The sequence below is a fragment of the Rhododendron vialii genome, chromosome 3a (assembly GCF_030253575.1).
Source record: "Rhododendron vialii isolate Sample 1 chromosome 3a, ASM3025357v1".
Lineage (NCBI taxonomy): Eukaryota > Viridiplantae > Streptophyta > Magnoliopsida > Ericales > Ericaceae > Rhododendron > Rhododendron vialii.
The window spans coordinates 15,930,230-15,951,700 of record NC_080559.1 but is presented as its reverse complement, the minus strand read 5'-3'; the positions used below and the strand labels follow the sequence as shown (position 1 = coordinate 15,951,700).

The 21,471-nt window shown below is 38.6% G+C and overlaps 1 protein-coding gene and 1 pseudogene across 1 annotated transcript; one reads left to right on the top strand and one right to left on the bottom strand.

The window, feature by feature from the left end:
- Window positions 1-3,566: 3,566 nt before the first annotated feature.
- LOC131318711 (uncharacterized) lies at window positions 3,567-5,051 on the top strand. Its single transcript, XM_058348650.1, has 3 exons — window positions 3,567-3,745; window positions 3,879-4,470; window positions 4,557-5,051. Exons 2-3 carry the CDS (start codon window positions 4,023-4,025, stop codon window positions 5,048-5,050), a joined length of 942 nt encoding a protein of 313 aa, XP_058204633.1. The 5' UTR covers window positions 3,567-3,745; window positions 3,879-4,022; the 3' UTR covers window position 5,051.
- Window positions 5,052-9,432: 4,381 nt separating this feature from the next.
- LOC131321148 (uncharacterized) lies at window positions 9,433-21,141 on the bottom strand (annotated as a pseudogene).
- Window positions 21,142-21,471: the final 330 nt, after the last annotated feature.

The window sequence follows — 21,471 nt, the reverse complement described above, 5'->3', positions numbered from 1 at the left end:
CTCTTTTCCTTTTGACTGCCCCTTTGTTGTAGTTTACAAACTTTGCTCCAGCAACATTGTACATATTAGAAGTAATTGACTGGTTACATTCCTTCATTTTCAATGGAAAATGCGCCATTGTTTCTGAATTTTGTTGGAGGTATTTTGGAACTTTTCTCTGACAGTAGTATTGACAAATATATACATTTAGCTAGCAGTAAAGTTTTAAGTGAAAAAGATAGTTCCTTTTGCTAGTACGCCTCAAATTAGGATTGAAATATTGAATACTATGGTCTACAAACTTAAGAACATTAGAGGTCCACACCAGACACCGGAATGTGTGTTTTTTGAGAAGATTTTTTTTAGACGATGGCACAACGCGGCACGACACGACCCAACAAAAGGCATGGCACGACACGACACGACCCGACAAAAAAAGGCGCGGCACGACCCGACAAAAAGGCACGGCACGACCCGACTCGACAAAAAAAGACACGGCCCGACGCGGCATGATTAACTAATAGGGCACGGCATGACACGACACGATTTAAAATGGGCACGGCCCGACAAAGCAAAATGGCCACCACGGCACGGCACGTCATGGCATGATGAAGTAAACGGGCACAGCACGACACGACACAACACGAAGCACGGCTGGCACAGAAGTAGAATGGCACAACATGGCACGACAGGCACGTTTGACACCCCTAGCGATGATTGTAATTCTTAACAACAGTGGCGACGATAACTCAACAACAACGGAGATGGTGATTCTCGACAACAGTGGTGATGACAACTCTCAACAGCAATGACGACTACAACTCTCAACAGCAACGACTACAATCACTCTTAGATTCAGACCCATTCCAACCTCAATGGAAACCCAACCCCTTTAGCCCAATGACGTTGATGTTATTCATGCAACTAGATGATCGTTGATTCGCCGGCATTGAGAAGCCGAACGACCCTCTCGCTCTCTCTCTCTCTCAATCGATATATATATATATATATATATATATATATATATATATATATATATATATATATATATATGTTGGTATGGCTTGTAGTGGAGGATGGGTAATGGTTGTTGCCTTGCTGGGTTGAGATTTTGGGGTGGGGTAGTATATATATCATACATGTATACGAATCAAAGCTATTAGGTGGGATTCTCGAGTATATATGGTGGAGTATCAGTAATTCTTTTTAGGTGAAGGCTGTGATGGAGGGGAGGCTGTTGCGGAAGGGTATGATGTAACTAAGTTGATTTGTGTGAGAACCCACCCTATGCAAGATAAGTCCCACATCGAGAATTCTAGGAAAGTTGAAATGGAATATAAGGAATGGTCTTGCTATTGTCAGCCCACTAGGCTAACGATAAACACACTAGAAAGTAAGGAAAAGGGTGAAATATCTACTACCCGCTTAAACTATTCCAATTTTAGTTACTTGCCCCTCCAACTACCAATTGAAGTTACTTCCCCATCCAACTTTCAAAACGTTAGTCACTTCGGCCAATTCCCCATTCCCATCCAAGAATTGGACGGAAAACTCACCACTGTGGTTTTCCCGCCAAAAAAAGGGGCAATCTAGACATTCCAGGTCCTAACCCTAAAATGTTTAAAAAACCCACTGAAAACCCTTATTATCTCAAAACCTATAACTGGATCATCAAATACACACATATAGAGAGAGAGAGAGAGACAGAGAGAAAGAGAAAGAGGGAGGGATCTACAATGGCATGGATCGTGAGAAATCCAAATGGAAGAACACCGAAATGTAAGGCTTTTTTTAACAAGCTAATGAGTCTTGCATGTTTTTATATTGCAAAGTATACTTTTTTATGTTATAATCCTGCCCCTTTATAACTTTTTGAATTATTATATGGGTATAAAACTGATAATGGTTGTTTTTTTATATGTTTGTTGTGGAATTTGTGCATCTGTGGTCCCAATGTGACCCAGGAATTGAGGAATTTTGGATTTTTTAGTGCAAAATCGACTAAAAGTGCTCTATGCTTGTATGTTTGTGTGTACTTGCCCCTTTAACTGTCCTAATTTTTCTTTTTCTTATTACTCACAAATCTTGCATGTTTGTATGTTTTATATAGATTTTTAGATTCCAGTCCTGAGTATTTTAGTATTAAGTTGAATCATGGTGGAAATATAGTTAGGGATATCATAGAGTATTACGTTGGTGGTAGTGTGAGCTACATTGATTACTGTGATAATGATAGAATATCTGCAATTGAGTTGCAATCAATGTCTAAGGAAGTTGGATATGTGGAAGAAGTAGCTCTTTTCTACAAGGTTCAGATTGATGGAAAATGGATTTTTAAGAAGATCCAAATTGATGGGGATGTCACAACCATGGTTGAAAGCCTTAGAAATGATTTGGTGGAAGTTTATATGACTAATAGTAATTTGGAAGGTCTTACTAGTGTTGAATATAATGCCAATGTGGATGTGGAAGATGGCATACTAGATATTGATATCAGTAATTGGGAATGGGATTGTGGATCATTTTCATAGGATAACTATAATTTTTTGGATTTCACAACTCACATACCTTCTAGTAGAGCAAACCCACCATCCACCATTGAACCACTTTCCACCAATGAACCACCACCCACCACTAGAAGAAGAAATGCTAAAAGAAGACCTGTTCGTCATGATTCTGATTCAGAATCTGATCCTGATGTTTTCATAGACAGTGATTATGAATTCAGTGAAGATGATGATGCTTTGTTTGATGCCAATATGGATAAAGACATAGAGTGGTGTGGTGTGAGGTAGAAAAAGGTAATTAGAAGTGATATTCCCCATAATTGTTTATCTGAAACAGAGTCTGAGGAGGGGGATTCCTCTGAAGGTTTTATGAGTTTTGACTCTTCTTCTGATGAAGACAGGAAGGTCAAGCCAAAGTATAGGAAATATAGGCCTGTACTAGGGAAAGTGCAACCTATAATAGAGGAAAAGATGATTTTCAAGAATAGGGCTCAATGTGTAGAAGCTATAAGGCAACATGCAATTGTCAATAGAAAAGCAATCACATTTGAAAAGAATGACACAGATAGAGTTAGAGCTCATTGTGTTGCTCCTTGCCCATGGAATATTCTAGCCTCAAGCATCACAGGTGATAGGAAAACCTTGCAAGTTAAGACATTAAATCTGAATCATAAACAATGTGGCTGGAATTGGACTAACAAGCTAATGAACTCAAGCTGGTTGGCAAGAACTTATTTCAAAGAGTTCAAGATCAAACCCTCATCCCCTGTTAATGAAATTGTGGAACAAGTAATGGGAGATTATATTGTCAAAATATCACCACAAATGGCATATAATGCTAGGAAGAAGGCAGTTAAAAAAATAGAGGGTTCTTATGCTGAGCAATATGAGAAGTTATGGGATTATTGTGGAGAGATGAGTAGAACCAATCCAGGAACCTCAGTATACATGCATTTTAACAAAGATATTGATGGATTTACCACTAATAAACTTCAAAGAATTTATATTTGTTGGGCTGCATTAAAGAAGGGGTTCATTGAGGGTTGTAGGCCTATAATTGAAGTAGATGGTTGTCATTTAAAAGGCTCCCATGGTGGGTAACAGTAGGGATAGATGGGAATAACCAAATTTATCCAGTGGCTTATGCAATGGTTGAGGTTGAAGAGGAGGCAAGTTGGAGTTGGTTCTTGCAGCATTTGAAGAATGATCTTCAGATACCAAATCAACCCACATTCACAATCATTTCAGATAAGCAAAAGGTGATCACCAATGCATTTTCAGTTTAGTTATGTGATTACTTATGTAATTGACCATTCATTTTCAGTTTTACTTACTTGATTGACTAATCATTTTTAGTTTCTGTTTTTACTGTATTGTTTTACTCTCATGCAGGGGCTTATGAATGCAATCAGGGACTTGTTGCCTTGTGTGGAACATAGACATTGTGTTAGGCATCTGCACAGCAACATGAAGAGAGCTGGGTATACAGGGTAAGCTATTAAAGATAGGCTGTGGAATCTTGCTAGAGCTACCTACATGAGGAGGTTTAGCAAACTTATGGAAGAGTTCAAGAAAGAGGATGGGGTAGCGTTTAAGTGGCTTGCTAAGCATGAACCCCACCACTGGTCTAGATCACATTTTAATGTTGCTACCAAAGGTGACATGCTCTTAAATAACCTTTGTGAGTCATTCAATGCTGCAATACTCGATGCCAGGGACAAGCCAATCCTAACCATGCCAGAGAGGATTAGAATTTACATGATAAGGCATTTAGTGAAAATGAGGGCTTCTGTTGAGAAATGGCATGGTCAGATTGGTCCAAAGATTGTCAAGTTATTGGACAAGAACATTGCACTTTGCAACGAATACATTGTTGTCTTAACTGGGGACAACCAGTTTGAACTTAGAGGTTTTCATCATGGAAACCTATTTTGTGTTGACATGAATGCAAAAACATGCACTTGTAGAAGGTGGGACTTGTCAGGTACGATTGCATCTTACTTATGTTTAAGTTAGTTTGCGTTATTTTACTTATGTAACTAATGATGTGCTATACTTATGTGTTGACAGGTATCCCCTGTGCACATGCACTTGTTGTCTTAAGAGATTCAAAAAAGAAGACTGAGGGCCTTGTGCATGACTACTACCAGAAGCAGGCATACATCAACACCTACAAACATGTCATATACCCCATGAATGGGATGGACATGTGGGAGAATACAAACAAACCACCAATTGAGCCCCCACATTACACTAGGAAGTCTGGGAGGCCTAAGAAATGCAGAAGGAGGGAACCAGATGAGCCACCTGCTCAAAGTGATGAAACCAAGAAAATGAAGAGGTATCTTAACAAACTGAGCTGTAGAAAATATGGGGGAAAAGGGCATAATGTGAGGACTTGCCCATCTAGTTTCACAACACCAAGGTCCAAAGAACAGCAATGCAATCAGCCAATCTCACAACCAATGTTCACTCAGCCATCACAGCCCACACCCAAGGTCCCCTATAGAAGGGGAGGTATAGCTAAAAGGGGAGGTGCAGCTAGAAGGGGAGGTGCCCCTTAAATTTCAGTTTTATAGCTACTATTATGGTCTTTATCTAGCTAGACTTCTTTTGCTACTGTTATGGCTGAAAAAGCCTTCTTTTGCTAGCTTTTTTTTTGCTACTGTTATGGCTGAGAGAGCCTTCTTTTGCTAGCCTTTTGTTGCTACTGTTGTGGCTTAAAAAGCCTTCTGTTGCTAGCATTCTTTTGCTCCTATTATGGCTGAAAAAACCTTCTTTTGCTAGTATTATGGCTGTTTATCGTACCATTATGGCTGTCCCCAGTTGCTATTGATGCCTTAGTTTGCTACTATTTCTGGCTCTCATCTTTGGGTTGATTCTGTCATGGATTAGGCCTTCATCATGGCTTGAAACTTTTAATTGCTGAATCATATTATCCTTGCTTTCTGAAATTCTACCATTTTATGTTGGGCTTTCGTATTGGAAGTCAAGTGTGAAGTCCTATTTTTGGCTATTTCTTGGTAGTCCAACTGTTGCAGCCATTCAATTACAGTTGGTTTGCTGTTTGGGTGGACTGGAGTGTTTGCGGCTGTTTCAAGTTAGGTACGGGGTCGCTTCGGAGCTAATTTCTGGACTGAAAAGGGGCTGGTTTTGTGACTGGTTCGGAGCAAATTTTTAGCTGTTTTGGAATTGGAATGCAGCTGATTTTTGGGGCTGGTTTTATGACTGGTTCGGAGTAGATTTTTGGCTGTTTTGGAATCGGAATGCAGCTAATTTTTGGGGCTGTTTTGAGAGCTAAATTAGGCTGTTTTTTGGAGGTCAAACGAGATAAGTTGCTGTAGCTGCTGTAGCTTTGTTCATGCTTAGTTGTTGTTGTAGTTTAACCGTTTAGAAGCTGCTATAGTTCTGCTCAGCCCACAGTGGCTACCACTGACTTGCTATCATTTGGAAGGAAAATCACAGTCTCTGCACAAGCTGAAGCTTTATGAGTTCTCATTTCAATTAGAGGAGTTTATAGCTTTTTATAGATTCAAACTCTTATCTTGCTCCGTTGTTTCGGTGCCCAAACAAAGTACTTATCAAAAAAACATAATGCTAGGGATTTGAACTGCATTCATAATGCCAGGAAACATTTCATTCATTCATATATAACAACATTACAGATAGCTACTAGGCATTTGGACTGGATGTGCCATTTTCAATACATAGGTGCTTCTCATGGCAATGCTAGGAGTTGGCCATTTGGAACAACATTACAATACTTATAAAACATGGCTATACAAATGACAAGCAAAGACAATACAATCAGCTGCTTTTGTCATTCTTTCCGACGTGATAGTGTTGAGAGATTCACCAACTCCTCACTTCTCTTGATTGCTTATTGGTTCTGTGTAGACAATTGTTGCACCTCTCCACTTAGCTTTTGTACAAGGTTCATCAATGATTCAATTTCCTCATTTTCTACAATATACCTCTTCAATTTTGCATTTTCCTCTTCAAATTTCTGCAAATTTTCCTTCAATTCTGCATTTTCTCCCTCTGCCTTCCTCAGCAGCTTGATAATATGGTTACCAAATCCTTTCCTCTTGTGCACGTTGGAGGATCAACCCAGTCAAAAAATTTGCACTTGCGATTTGTCTATTGTTGATTAGACTCCTTTATGTGCAAGGGCTAGATGTTTTCATGCTTTCAAAACCTTTGTAAACAAAATTTAACTGAATTGTCAGTGCGTAAGAGCTTTGATCTTCTTCTTTGTATTGTTGTTATTTTCTATTATACCTTTTTGACTTGTTTCTTTCCTTCTATTATGCTATGCCATTTGCTTATATTCTTCAATTTCTAATCTCATGATATTTTAAATCTCCAAATGGTGATGAGAGATATAATAGAGAAATACGTGGATGACATCAGACAAGCAGGAGGCATTGGCTGCTTAGTGAAGGGTGCTGATGAGGCCGGAAAGTCCATAACTGAACCTCCTCTGTTGCATGACATCTCTACGGATGTGGATGGGTAAAGTAATAGTGTTTATAACTCGTTTGAAATAACCAGAGAAGGGCCTTATAGCTACAAAGAACAGTTACATTCTCCTAGTAATACTAGATCTTCAAGATTTGAAAATGAGTCTTTTGAAGATCATAAGCGACGTAGACGAGATTCTAGTTACCCTGAGCTTCTAAAAGCTCGGAGAAGTGTTGACAGGAACAGTCGTTATAGTAGAGAGTATATTTCTAAAACCCCAAATAGGCAAAGAAGTAATGACCGCTCGCATGACCACCATAGTAATCGTGGGTATGGAGATAGCTACAGTCGATCACGTGAGCAAACTGATCGTCGAAGGGAAGAAGGTGATAGGTATTCAGAAAAGAAAGAAAGACACCAAAGGCATGCATACAGGAATCGCAGATCAGACTCTGTTGCATCTAATGAGTTTGAGGACAGATATGATCCCTCTGAATCTCGTAACACGTATGAGGATGATATCTCCTTTGGCAGCGGTACCAGTCAAAAGTGATGCTTGGAAGTCCAATAGGACATGGTTGCTTTTTCTCCACAGCGGTGTTATTTTGATTTCTAAATGAAACCCTGAGTGGTTCTCTCCATGCGTGGTAAGTCATCTCACTCATGCATGAGTAATAGTTTATCAGGGCCAATTAGGAAAAGATCAAGAGATACCCTAAATTACTAATATATGAAGCTTGTTTTTGGCTGTGTGTTTGCAAAACTTTGCAGGAGGAAATCATGCGGCTTCAGCAGTTTATCCACATGTGTATTCTCCTTTGTATCCTTAGTTGTCTATTTGCTTCTTTTCATTTGGTAGTTCTTGATTTCTTTATAAATCCCTTCTAATGGATCATAATTGACAAGTCTATTATTTCCTGATTTTCCCCCGTCTTTCTTACAGGACTATAAACTTGTCTCAAATATTAGCTGAAGAGTGTCCTCATGCTCCTAAGCCTAAACCAGATTGTTTACTTTAATTTTTAAATAGAATGCGATTTACTTTACCCGAATGCATATTTAATATCTTCGTCCCAAGTACGATATCATGGTCATGGACATGGTGGACACATTCAGCTCTAGCTGGCAAATCATAGAAGAGGAGTATTTTTAGCTGCTGAGGTATCCAACATGGGTATGGTGCAGTATATGTTTAGTATCCAGAGCCCTTGTCCCTTTTTTTATGGGCTAAGTGTGTGGCATGTACTTACAAAAGTGTCTTTGCTAAGTACTTATGGATGGGGAGTCTAACTGTTACACTGTCTTTTCGAAAGGAATTTAGTGCTCATGTTGAGCCCAACGTATCTGTGATATATTTTGTGTGCTCACTCGAAACAGGGAACCCCAAGTTTATTCTTTTTAAAAGGATTTTTGTATAGATTAAACAAGTTGCTCTAAATTGCAAGTACATTGTGTTAGTGGCCTCTATTATTCCAGAGCTTTGAAAATGTCAGGTTGGAGTCGAGCTTAACTCTTGGCAGTATTCACCTAATGTGTAGTTGAGTTTTGTTCACCCTCCACTTAAGAAAGTGAATGTTACTCTCCTACCCTCCTTCCTATTGAAAGGGTGTGGATCCTACCACAAAGTAATATCATGCTTACCAAAAAGTGTATTGCAAGGATGGGACCTATACTATTTCAAACAATGTTCACCCTCCTTAAAAGAGGGTGAACAAAATTGTACTCCCTAATGTGATGTTCCATTAGTAAGATTGTTTATGACCTATATTAGTTTCCGCTTTCCAGTGAGCATATGCCATCAGCACACGTACACATACACACACACACACACACACACACACACACACACACTCTCTCTCTCTCTCTCTCTCTCTCTCTCTCTCTCTCTCTCTCTCTCTTTCTCTCTCTCTCTCTCAATTATGTTGTATATGCACATGTTGCTTGTTTTCCCTTTTACCCAATATTTCATACAAACTATGGTAATAGGTAGGTTGGTAAAAGTTAATCAGGGCCTTATTGATGCCGATTCTTAGTTGTTGTTGTAGTTGCCGACGTTAAAACAGGTTATAGGAAAGCCAGATTGGTTGATAGGCCTGAGTTCTTGAGGTGCTGTTATTGTCAATTGGGGTTTTCAGTGTTTAAGTTTGGCACTCTCCGCATGTTATTGATGACTTTTGCTGTGTTCTCTTTTTGCCTGCTGCTTTGGATTTTTGAAGAAACTAGAAAGTAGAAGAAGGTATCAAGATTTTTATTTCCGTAGAAAGTAGCTTTTTTGTTATTGAAGAAGCTGAGTTGAACTTGAACGCTTGTAAAAATGTTGCATAGAATCTAAATTTGAGTTTGGTGTTGGTTGATGCTCATTTTCTTCTATGCTTTCTTTCTATATGCATTACATTTGAACGAATAAGTAGAATTATCTTTCCCAAAAGCTTGTTACTCTCAACAAATCCAAATGCAACCTTCTAAGTTTTTTCTTCCACAGGGGGATCGTCAGAAGCACCTCCTCCCTTCCCGACCCGAACAATTACTAACTAGCAGAAAGTAAATATAATTTCCAATTCGTGGAATGTAGACGCGGAGAGCAATTGAATTAAAAATTAGTATAAGTCATGTCAAACCAGTAAAACCAAATGCATCCTTTTAAGTTTCATTCTTTTAGTGTGACTCATTGCCTTCAGTACGTTTCACCTCTCAGCAGATACACCTCTTTAAAGTTGAAATTTTATGAATACAAATTTGCTGTGAATGCAACTCTCGTACAGAAGATAAACTCGGTCACACAGCGGCATGTAGATAGACCCCAGAGGACTTCTCAGCTTCACGTTTCTTCAACCTGAAGAAAAAGGCATTGAAACGCGGTCACAATTAAGAAAAAAGAAGGTATAAATGACACATAATATATGGTGGATGGGTGAAGGTGCACAAAGTATTCCTCAAAAAAAGTATAAATGACACCTAATATATGGTGATAAAGGATGGGTGAAGGTGCACAAAGTGTTCCTCAAAAAAAGTCGCGGAAAAGTAGTTTAGCATGGTAGTTACACAAATTATTCCTCAACAAAAGTCGTGGAAAAGTGGCTTAGTGTGGTAGTTATTTCCGAAAAGACAAGTACATAGAAGTAATACTATATTGTTGTAACTTAAGAACAGGATGCCTTTAGCTATTACCGAAACCAAAGTGTGCATGCAGTACAGCAAAGAGAGAGACATCACATAACTGAGCTAAGAATGATGGATATCATGTTTCCCCCCAATGTTTTCATTGACAATAAGGGGGAAATACAACAAACTTTAAAATAAAATTTACACGTACTGCATTAAGATCTCTTTAGTCTACAAGCAAATAGGAAACAATATGGCTATGCAAGGGCTTGGAGTGTGGTGTCAATTGACCCCACAAAGTTGGAAAAATAACTTCTACTAGCATAGTTTTTAAGGGAAATTTTACTCATTAGACCCACAAATATCAGAAAATTGTCCCAAAGACCCCACTAAAATGACAAACTTTACTCTTTTATCATTGTCAATCGCAACTCCAGGTATTTGACCTCACTGTCTAGGAATCCTGGCTCTGGGTCCAGGACTGGTGTGTTCAGTTGCAGGTTTCAGCTGCAATAAATTGCAAAGGTACTAGTTTCAACCAATTTGCTCATTGCATTTTCTGAAAGGCATTTCATTTAGAAGCCTAAAAACAGAAGAAAATCTGAAGAGAAATCCTCATTCCCCCAAAGCATCCAGAATGGCTGCTTTGAAGTTTCTCTCATGCATGCCCAAACAAATAAAGGTAGCTTCTTTCCCCTCTTGTTTAATTTGACTACAATGAGACATTAGTTCTCGGTTGGAGTTCTCAAAACCCTTGAGGTACAAACATGTCTATTATTAGAAATTCTATTAGTGAAGGTCAGACCAATGTTGGGGCCCTCTTTGGGTCAGAATAAGCATATAGATGTACTCCCGCCTGTTACATTAGAAGGAGGCCCAAGCAGTGACCTGAGTAGCATCTATGACTCTCGAGCACAATGATTTCACCAAAATGCAAATAGTACAGCGGAAGGTAGATGACAAGTACCTAATTTTTTAATTTTCTCAACGGTTACTAACAATCCTTTACTAAAAGTTCCTACTCCACATATACATACTATCATCTCTTGTATTCTGCACACTTACTTCACCAATCGCTTACGAACAACACTATTCATTGGGAGAGTAGCTACTATCTAGGAGCAAGTTGTGCTGAAGAAACGTGAAAATTAGCCAATTAAAAAAGGCAAGAGCTATATTTCAAAAAAACACCATAGACTAAAAAGGAATATGTACACTCGTTCTCATAATTAGGTTGCATCATGCTTGCTTTAAACCTGGCTCATTACCTCAAAGAAGAAAAAAACAAATTTGGCGAAGCTTTTGAGGACTATCTATTTCCTTACCTCAGTTACCCCCAGTTAGATCTAAGGTTACTTGTGCAACACACTCTTCTTAGGAAGCTTTGGTTTCTTTTGAGAGTGGTTCTGCCAAGAAAAAACCAAAAGATGAGAACAGACAAGAATCACAATAAAAAGGGTACAACAAGTGAGCAAACACAAAGCCAAGGAATAAATTAGAAGGCCAGGCAATGGACAAGTGTAAATGCACCTTTTGTCTTTCCAAGGCGTCATTGTCAGTCCTTTTTCTCCAGTTGCTTTTGTGTAGTTTGATAGGCCTATTTCCAACATATTTACTTGCCACCAAGGTTACACGAATGATGTTTTCTGTATTCTTCCAGAATATAAGTCACCCCTCAAGATCCTTCGCCCTTTCCATCCCAATAAACAATACATCCATAGATAAATGACCATACAATCAAATTAAATGGACACCGTGATATAATTGATAGGCCTGGATATAATGAATAACTAGAGTAAGTTCCTTTTTTAAACAATTTTTGGGCTTCCTAAACTATACATTTGAAATATCAAACTTCAAGAACATCTAATTTCCATAACCACAACCAATCAACTCAACCCAGTTACATGTGTTTTAGTTCTATCTGCTACTGATACATTCTTTAATGTTGTCATATTGAAAAGTACAACAAAGTCTACTTGAAAGGGTTGATAACAAAATGGAAAGTATGGGCCAATAAAAAAAAAATGGAAAGAATGATTTGAAGACACCTAGGAATACATAACATTCATTTCTTTCAGCGCTGTTGCAAGATCTAAAGGGTTTGAAAAACTAACAAATCCATAGCCCTTGGTTTTTCCAGTACGCTTATCTCTGACAACCTGTGACCATACGCATAGTTCAAAGGGAGAAGAAAACCATATAAGATATTGCAGCAACTACAAGTACGCCACATACAAGGAAGTATATTAGCAACAAGGGAAAACAATGACGAGATAAATAGAAATGGAACAGGCAGAGCACTGTGCCCTGCTCTCAAGTACAAAACACCAAGCAAGAAAGAAAGGTAAATGGATACATTGAGATATTAAACACCATAGGAAATTGCAAGATGGGAACAATGACCATGATGTCAAAATGCACGTTCTTTCTTTCTTTATTAGGAGAAGGAAGCAGTATGGAACATAACATTGCCTACCAATATGCAATTCTCACAGAAATCACTTCCCAAAAAATTATCTGAGACAATGGTAAATGAAATCACTCAATGGCTGCTAGTTGTTCATACATGGCTTGGTATATGGTAGAAAGTATGACAACATGATCATTTAATGGTAAATGAAATCACCCAACGGTGCCACCACACACAGGGGAGCACCTTGAGCTGTTTCCAAACAATAACTATAGTAGGATACATCTGTATTTACCAGTAATCACCATTGAGTTTCTTTTTGAATGCAAATATCAACTTACCTCTTGGAATGCCACACAGTTATTGATCTCACATTATCTTGCTGAGATAATATCATAGTTATTCTTACACGATTCCAAGTTTAGTTGGAAAATTTGTGATGGAACACACTTAAGTTAGATAAGATTAAGCACCAAAATACTTTCACTTTGTGGCAACAACATACCCTACTTCCCCAACCTCCCATTAGTCAAATGCAAAAAGGGTTCACATAATGTAAATCCCAAAATAAGGTACAAGACTCTAGTGAAGTCCCAGATTGCAACTAGGGACCTTTCTTCCACCAACTTTTGTGCCTTACACATGGCAACCTATAAATCGTCAATTGTCTCTATGCATAGTCAAACAGCAGACCACATGTAGAGAATCCTACCTTAGAATATACGAGAATTTCATGAGCTGCATGCACTTCACATTAACAATTGAAGAGGGCCTACAAAAGGCTCAAATAAAAAAGTAAACAAACTATAACATTGCCACAATAGGAGAGCTGGAGCAATTCCAATTGGAACTTACCTTAGCCATGTTGAACGAAGGAAATCGAGTAAAAGCTTTAGAAAAAACATCATCATTCACCTCGTTTCCAAGATCACCACAAAATAGACGATAATCATCTGTGGAAAGGCCAACAAAATCAAAACAACAAGGGATGCATCAAACTAAATTTGCGGATAGAAAAGATTTCTACCAAAGCGCATATGCAAAAGTAAAGGAAAAGCGCGAACATTGTGATGGAACCAGGTACACGTACAAATGTACTCTAGACAAAATGCAAAAGCATCACAAAAACTATCAACCTTGACTAGTAAAAAAAGCCACAATTCATTTGCAAAAGTCTTGGGCAAGTAGTGCTCCATTAACATTAGTCACCACCACAACAAACAATAGGCAGCCCTAACGGAAGGAGGAGAGAACTTAACTGAGTTGCTCTCCTAGGGATATATTTTATGATGAACATGCTATTTCTGACCAAACAAATCCTGGGGTAGGGTTAGCTTCTGCCAAAGATATATTTTTTATTTCCTTTGAACCCAATATGATGGGAAAATAATAGCAAAACAGTATTGAGCTAGGATAAGATACAACTTTTCACGAGCTTGTCGTGCTCGCGGGTTGAAGACACATGTACTACAGATGAAGGCAAGAATCATACTTTCTAGCCATTCTGCGAGTGTAGGATCCTCCTAGTTTTGCCCAGCAGCTTTACGAGGTATAGCTTTCTTTTTTGTTTCTGCTTTGTGCTCGATTTCACTGTTTGCAAGAGCAGCTTTCACACTTTCGTGAGCTTTTGGCGTTATAGTTTGTGCATCCCTTTAGAATAACTGTTGGGCCTGCTTGTAGACACTACGAAGATTATACTCATGACGGACCAAAAACCGATTACTTACTGTTTACAACAACAACTAACTAAAGTAATAAACACGAATATTACTGGAAATACAATTTCCCTTCAATTAGTCATGGGTAGATTCAAATGACATCAAAGCCACTTTTAAGCGCACACACATATGCATGTACATGTGTTGGTCGATGAAAGATTCATTTGAAAGTTCGCGTCATACATGAGTAGAGGACAGCATAACTTCAACCTAAACTAACAGAAAAAAGGAAATAAACTAATGAGTAATGAGGATTCAAAAATCCTTAGTGAAATTGTGACACCCGTCCCGAACATGCATGTGCATCGCATACGACATCTAACTTTATATTTGTAACAACTCCGATTTTTAGTAAATAAAAATCTTGTTGTTTTAATTTGAAAATTCTTTAATGAATTTATAATTTCCTTTCAGTTCCTAATAATCCGTCATAATTAGATTCGAGACTTTTTAACTAAAGTTCTTCGCACCGATCAACGTAGTCATTTTCTAAAGACAAGTGAGCTTATGAAATCATTAGCATATTCTTGGCTAGAAACCCTACTTAGCAAAGTATAGTTAGCTTCTAACCAATTAGTTGGAGAAACCTATCTACCAATCCAGTTAGTTACCTTTTAACCATTACCCATTGGACGACAAATGTTAGGAAAATCTTTATCCATTGGACAATAGAAAACCTAGATTTTCTACCAAAAGTACTTACTAGATTTTGTTAAAGTACCCATATATAGTTATATATAGTTATATATACACATGCCTAAAGGACATATGGTATTATTTTAGTATATATAGTACCTCACCCTTTTATCCATTGGTCAATAACTACTAGGGAAATTATCACCCATTGGATAATAGAGTTAGTCTTACCAACAAGTACTAGGGTTTATTAAATAAATCATTTCCTAGATTTCCCATGTGATGATATACTTATATACTTATATATATGTATATGTATGTACCTTATAGATTTAATACCCTAGATTTCTTAGGTACACTAGTACAATATTATAATAAGAACATGTGCCAATTTGGACTATTTTAATAAGGAATTTTGATTTGGAAATCTACCTAGATTGCATGGTACACACTTATATATATATATATATATATATATATATATATATATATACACACACACACACACACACACATACTTATATTACTACAAAGTACACATGCGTTTATTAGAATAGTTTAATAGGAAAATCCTGGCTTTGAAATCCCATTAGATCACATAGTACCTTAAGTACATTTCTATATATGTGTTTACTTGTACATAGAAGTGTGTGTGTGTGTGTGTGTGTATATATATGTACTAGTGCTAGGAGAGAGAGAGAGAGAGAGAGAGAGAGAGAGAGAGAGAGAGAGAGAGGGAGGGAGAGAGAGAGAGAAAGAGAGAAGAAGAGAGGGAGATTTGATTGTACCTCGACTTGATCTTCCATGATCTTTTCCATATATGGTTGTATACTTTCCAAGCAAATCTATCTCCCATTGTCCTTATTTGTACATTTACCAATTTTAAACTCTGTACAACCCCACATTTCCTCCACCAATCTTTCCATAATCCAATCCAAAGTACCAAATCTAGCCTTGCATGCCTAAGAACTAGGTAGGAGTTGTACAAGAAAACCATGACCTAACCTATCAAGCTTTCAATCAAGCTTGACAAAGAAAAAAAAAGTGAGATATATATATATATATATATATATATATATATATATATATATATATATAGAGAGAGAGAGAGAGAGAGAGAGAGAGAGAGAGAGAGAGAGAGAGAGAGAATTCAGATGAGAGAGAGGGAGGGAGGAGCCTTGGCCTATAAATAGCAAGCTTATTCAAAGCTTAAACTCACACCTTCATTCTTTGTTCCAACTTCTCTCTAGAAAGTCTTGTGTTCTTACTTGTTCTTGCTTAGTTCCTCCTTGTTCTTGAGTTCTTCCTTAGTTCTTCAAGAAACTCATCCAAGACTGCCACTAAACTGCCACTCGACCACCCTTTCGATCCAAAAGTTTTAGTAATGTTAGTCAAGATCTAGTTTCGAGAGAAACCTTTCTCTTTTGAAGCTACCGGAAGCTTACCATAGGAAGTTACTCCGTCCGACGTACCATCTTTCCTCCGTAATCGTCACTACTGCCAAGAAGAACGGTAGAGTAATCTACCCCTACTCTAAGTATAGATAGAAAAGTGTTTTGCTTATAATGCATGTAGATCTTCCTGCACCTACTTCTCTAAATATAGAAGTTATATGTGTTGATTGAAATACCCGTAGAATTTTCCTATACTTTCTAACTCTAATTATAACGTATGCGTTTTGTATGATCTTGTCGAATAAAAGACTCCTATTTCAATAAACATATGTTGTTTTGAACTTCCCTTAAAAAGGAAAGAATGAATTTTTGGAAGATAAGAATTGAACGCTTGATTAGAAGTATTCGTATTTTGATCTTGAGATAGTTTTGAGCTTGTTTACATGTTACTTGCATTACTTGTGGTTGTCTGAGAAAGCATAAGTGATTATCACTCCAAAGACGTCCGTACATGTGGCGTTATGCTTTTAAAAATGATTGAGCATGATAATTAATATAGAATTGGATGATCTTGCTAGTTTAGTTTCAAGATTTCAATGAATGATTTATGTGTTCACGAAAAGTCCTACTGCGGAGTCTATGCATGAGAACGAGACACGAAAATCGAGAAAGTTAGAAACATGACACTTAGGGTGTGGTTAACAAAAGGGAGTGTTTTGACATGGATAAAATATTTTTGAAACTACATTGTGGCTAGTTGTGGTTGCCCAATGTGAGTGGTGTGTGTGTGTGTGCCAATGGAAACCCGGTGTGGCGGAACCATTGTGAGGATACTCGGGAGACCGGAATGGCGAAACCGAGGTTGGGTGTGTTAAAAACAGATTTTTGGAAATAATGATTTGGTTTATGAAAGTGGAAATTGGTGACACGGTCTACGACAAGTCGCGAAGGAAAAACTCAGAAAATCATGGACACCAACGTTAGATGAATAGTGAATGTAGATGTGTAATTGTTAACTGTTTGTTAAAGATGCATGTTCTATTTGGAAATCGTTATCTATATGACCTATCGTTTGTAAGTTGAGGGCTAGTGGGTATGGTTTATCTTATTGAGCTCCTGTAGCTCATGGTGTGTTACCTTTTGGTGACCCTGACATATTATACTGGGGGCGACGCTGGTATAATGTGTCAGAGTTTATAGATGAACAAGGGGAACTGTACACATTGGAGGCTTTTGGAGCCGAGGAGCTTGCTAGGATGGAAGAGCAAGCAGAGCAGTAGTTAGGAACCCTAGTTCCCTTCCTTGTTGAATAAATGTACTCTTGTGGGAATCATGTTGTAATAATGAGCCAGACTCTACTTAGTTTATTCAATAAAATGTTTATTTAACGTACCCGAAAATGGGGGGATTACAATATTGCATTGGTCATGCTATTTGATACACGTATTCTGTTATTATTCGCATATCATTAATTGTCTAGTGGTATATGAATAAAATTGAAGGTTTAATTAGGTTTAAGAAAAGACTAGTCTTAGTAGGTAGAATGAATGATAAAGATGAGTAATGGCCCGCCCATTTGAACCCTACACCCAACCTCATGGGATAATTTTTCCCTTGATAAATTTTCTACGTTATTTTTCACCGTTTCCACCATTTACTGTAAAACCACACACACACACACAGACGAAGAAGAAGATCGAAGAAGTAGAGGAATTTGGGAAAAACCTAATTGAAAGTAAGCCCTAAGCTTCCATAAACTTAATTTATGTTTTGATTATAGATTGAAGCATGAATATATACATATTTATGTGGTTTAAGTCCTAATTAGGTTATAGAAGATTGGATTTTACTCTACCAAATTCGTCCATCTTTGGATATGTCAATTAGAGCTTGGGCAAGGTTGAAATCTGTCATGTTCTTAACGAATTTTTCTCACTAACTTGTTGACCTTGCAATTTTCTGGTATTTATTTTTACTGGAGTTGGATATACATGTCTAGTTTATTATGTAAAATTTTTAGAATTAAATTCAAAGAGGGGAAGAAGTTAAAAATCATGCACCGAACTGCTGCTGTGAAACTCACAGTGCTGACTGCACCGACACAAGTTGGGAAAACAGTCATATCTCCTAGCTTGAGACTTGAAAACACATTCCGCTTGTTTTGCTGAAAACTAGACATATAGAGCTTTCCAACGATGCAACTTGTGCTATGTGATTATGCCTAAGCGATAACAGATTTGCAGTTAAAGTTGACCCAAAATCTATCTCTGCACCAGTTTTAGTATTATGTTAAGTTATAATCGCGAGGCTGTAGTAAGGTTACCTGAACTCCGTTTTTGATGTATGACCTGTCAATTCGAAGAGAAAGGAGTTTACTTTCCAATGGTTTAAGTGACTTTCTTAAAATTTTGACGTAATGGAATTCACAAAGAGATTAGTTAGCGTACTAATCCAAACGAGATAGAAACTCGTAGCAACGAGCTGTTCTTGAATCCACAAGAAGAAAGACAAAGTTAGTAATATTATTGATGAAAAAGTTGAATAAATGAATAGGTTACAACCCTTATTTATACTAGTAGAGAAATCCTATCTTAGGTAGGAATCTAGCGAGACAATTTCTTGCTAGTCAAGAAATTATTGTACGGAGGTATTCCGGAACAAGTACAATCAAACGGCCGAATACATGGTACATGGAATCACGGGTGATATGAACCATCATGAGCGGTGATCGGCGATAAGGACAAGTGGCATGATAAGTCATTGGTCCAAGCTATCTATTCGGCAGATAGAGACATACAATGACATTGGTCCAAATAGTTAATATAGGACCAATTACATGTGAAATAGCTGGTCTGGGCAACCTGTTTGGCTACGAGAGAGCCTAACAATGAAAGAACTCCAATCAGGTGCTAAGGCAGGAAGGACACTCTGGAAGAGTCCAGAAATAGTGTTATTCCGTTAAAGGATGGGATCCCGAGAATATAGGATCTAGAATAAATACCCAATGAGAGTGGAATGTTCGGCCAGCTATGGAAAAGAGTCCTTAATAAATTAAGGTAATGGACAGATAAAGGAAAGAGAATCCACGATATTCTAGTTTCCTATACGAGGTAGGAAACCTAGGGCAACACGGATACTTGGGCAACAAGTATCCAAGAATCTATAAATATGAGATAAACCTAAAGGTAAAAGGTACGCAATACATTGCATTCATACAGTACTTCCTATTGAGATTTAGGGTTTTTCTGCTAGTACATGATACTAACTTAGGCATCGGAGGGCCTTTGCCACGAGGGGCAAAGGTGCGCTCACCCCTTGCCTATTTTGCAGATTAGGGATCTAACGATGAATTAGGGTTCCGGTGAAAAGGCACGAGTAGCCGTAGCAATCTGGTGCTATTCTAAGTACCAATTGATTTCTTCCCCCTACAATTGGCGCCGTCTGTGGGAAACAAACCATTTCCCTTTGAAAAACGACCATGGTGGAAATAGATCCAGCAACACCACACGATCCGAAAAATCTGCTAGATGGAGGTGGAGATAAATCTCCGCCCAAGGCTTCGAGAAAGCCCGAAGGCGGACACAGGAGGACCACGAGTAAGGGCCGCTCCCTTACTGTTCATGACAACTCTAAGAACAGAGAGGGAGGGACGGCTTCGAGATCCACGAGAAGGAGTAAATCCCACCGAAGGGATGAATCGGTCGCACACTCCAAGAGTGTGCACCATAGCGAAGATGTCTTCGATAAAAAGAGGCAAGAAATCGAGGAGTATGCTCGTCTGATTAAAAAATGAGAGCATGAGATTAGGGAGCTAGAGGGAATTTGGGAACACCCGGAGGACTCCGGACTGTCTCGAAGAAATTCCAGGGGCAACAGGTATGCTATGGTAAAATACAGAAAAGCCCCTTCACGAGGAAGAAGGAGCAGAAGCAGAAGTCCAACCCCAAGGCGACATAAAGCTTCTCCACGAAAAGAGAGGAGCAGGAGCAAAAGCCGAACACCGGAACGAAGGAGGGCTTCTTCAAGAAGGAAGAGAAGTAGGGGTCGAAGTTCTACCCCTGAGGAGAGTGGGACTAGGAAACATCATAGGGACATGTACGAGAGACCTGATTCCGATTGGGAAAGGACTAGGCCCAACAAAACAAAGGGATTAAAAGATGAAACCATGACTGCACGAGAAGCAGCACGAAAGGCACTAAGGAATATTGCATCCTCCCCTTTTGCAAGAAAGTTATAGGAGGCTAGGTTGCCGAGCAGAGTGAAACATGGAACATTCATCATCTACGAGACATATGCTGATCCCGTGGCCCACATACAGCATTACTAGCAAGCCATGTTTATGCATGAAGGAGACGATGCAATTATGTGCAAGATGTTCCCATCGAGTTTGGGAAAGGTAGCTTTGTCTTGGTTCCATAAGTTGGGACCACACTCTATCCGAACATGGGTGCAGTTGGTTGAAGAATTCACTGCTCGGTTCTTAACGAGCAGAAGAGCTCCAAAAACTTTTGAGAGCCTCTCCTTTATGAAGCAAGGCAAGGACGAGCCGATCAGGAGTTACGCAAAGAAATATTGGGAGACTTTCAATGAGATCGAAGGTGCAGTGAGGAGTACGCGATAGCCACGTTCAAAATCGGGTTACCTGTTCGGGGAGAACTGCGTAAGTCCTTGAACATGAGTCCAGTGGGAACACTAGCAAAGTTAATGGAATGGATCGAGCAGCATGCTAGGAACGAGGATGACATACTACGGGAAGACGGCAAGGTAGTTGCCAAGCAAGTCAAAGGCCCTACAAAGAAAGTAGATAAGCCAGAGCCCAAAACCTATTGAGAAAGGAAAGACTATGGGTAGGCTAAGAAAGAGCCGTACAAACAACCACCTGATCCCAAATCTTTCTATTCTATTACCACGGTCTGGAAAGAGCCCATCTATAGGATTTTTATTGAATAAAGAATCAGCCTTACTTCAAATGGCCCCCAAGTCTAGGTGGAGATAAAAATACGAAACATGCTACGAATCAGCACTGCAGCTACCATAAGGATTGGGGCCATATGACTGAGGATTGTGAGATGTTTAAAAGGCACCTTGACGATTTGGTCTCATGGGGCTATCTCAAAGAATTCATCCAAGAAGATCCCAAGGATAAAGAGAAGGCAATGGAATTGGATTACGAGCAGAATCCAAAAGGCATAATCCATATGATACATGGATTGGCCGAGCCTTATACGAGGAACGAAGTGAGATTACTCCAAAGACAA

Bases quoted from the DNA above. Each gene is read 5' to 3' on its own strand.
- LOC131318711 (XM_058348650.1), top strand. From the start codon at position 4,023: ATGAGGAGGTTTAGCAAACTTATGGAAGAGTTCAAGAAAGAGGATGGG. The intron at 4,471-4,556 runs GTACGATTGCAT...ATGTGTTGACAG, and splicing joins TAGAAGGTGGGACTTGTCAG to GTATCCCCTGTGCACATGCA.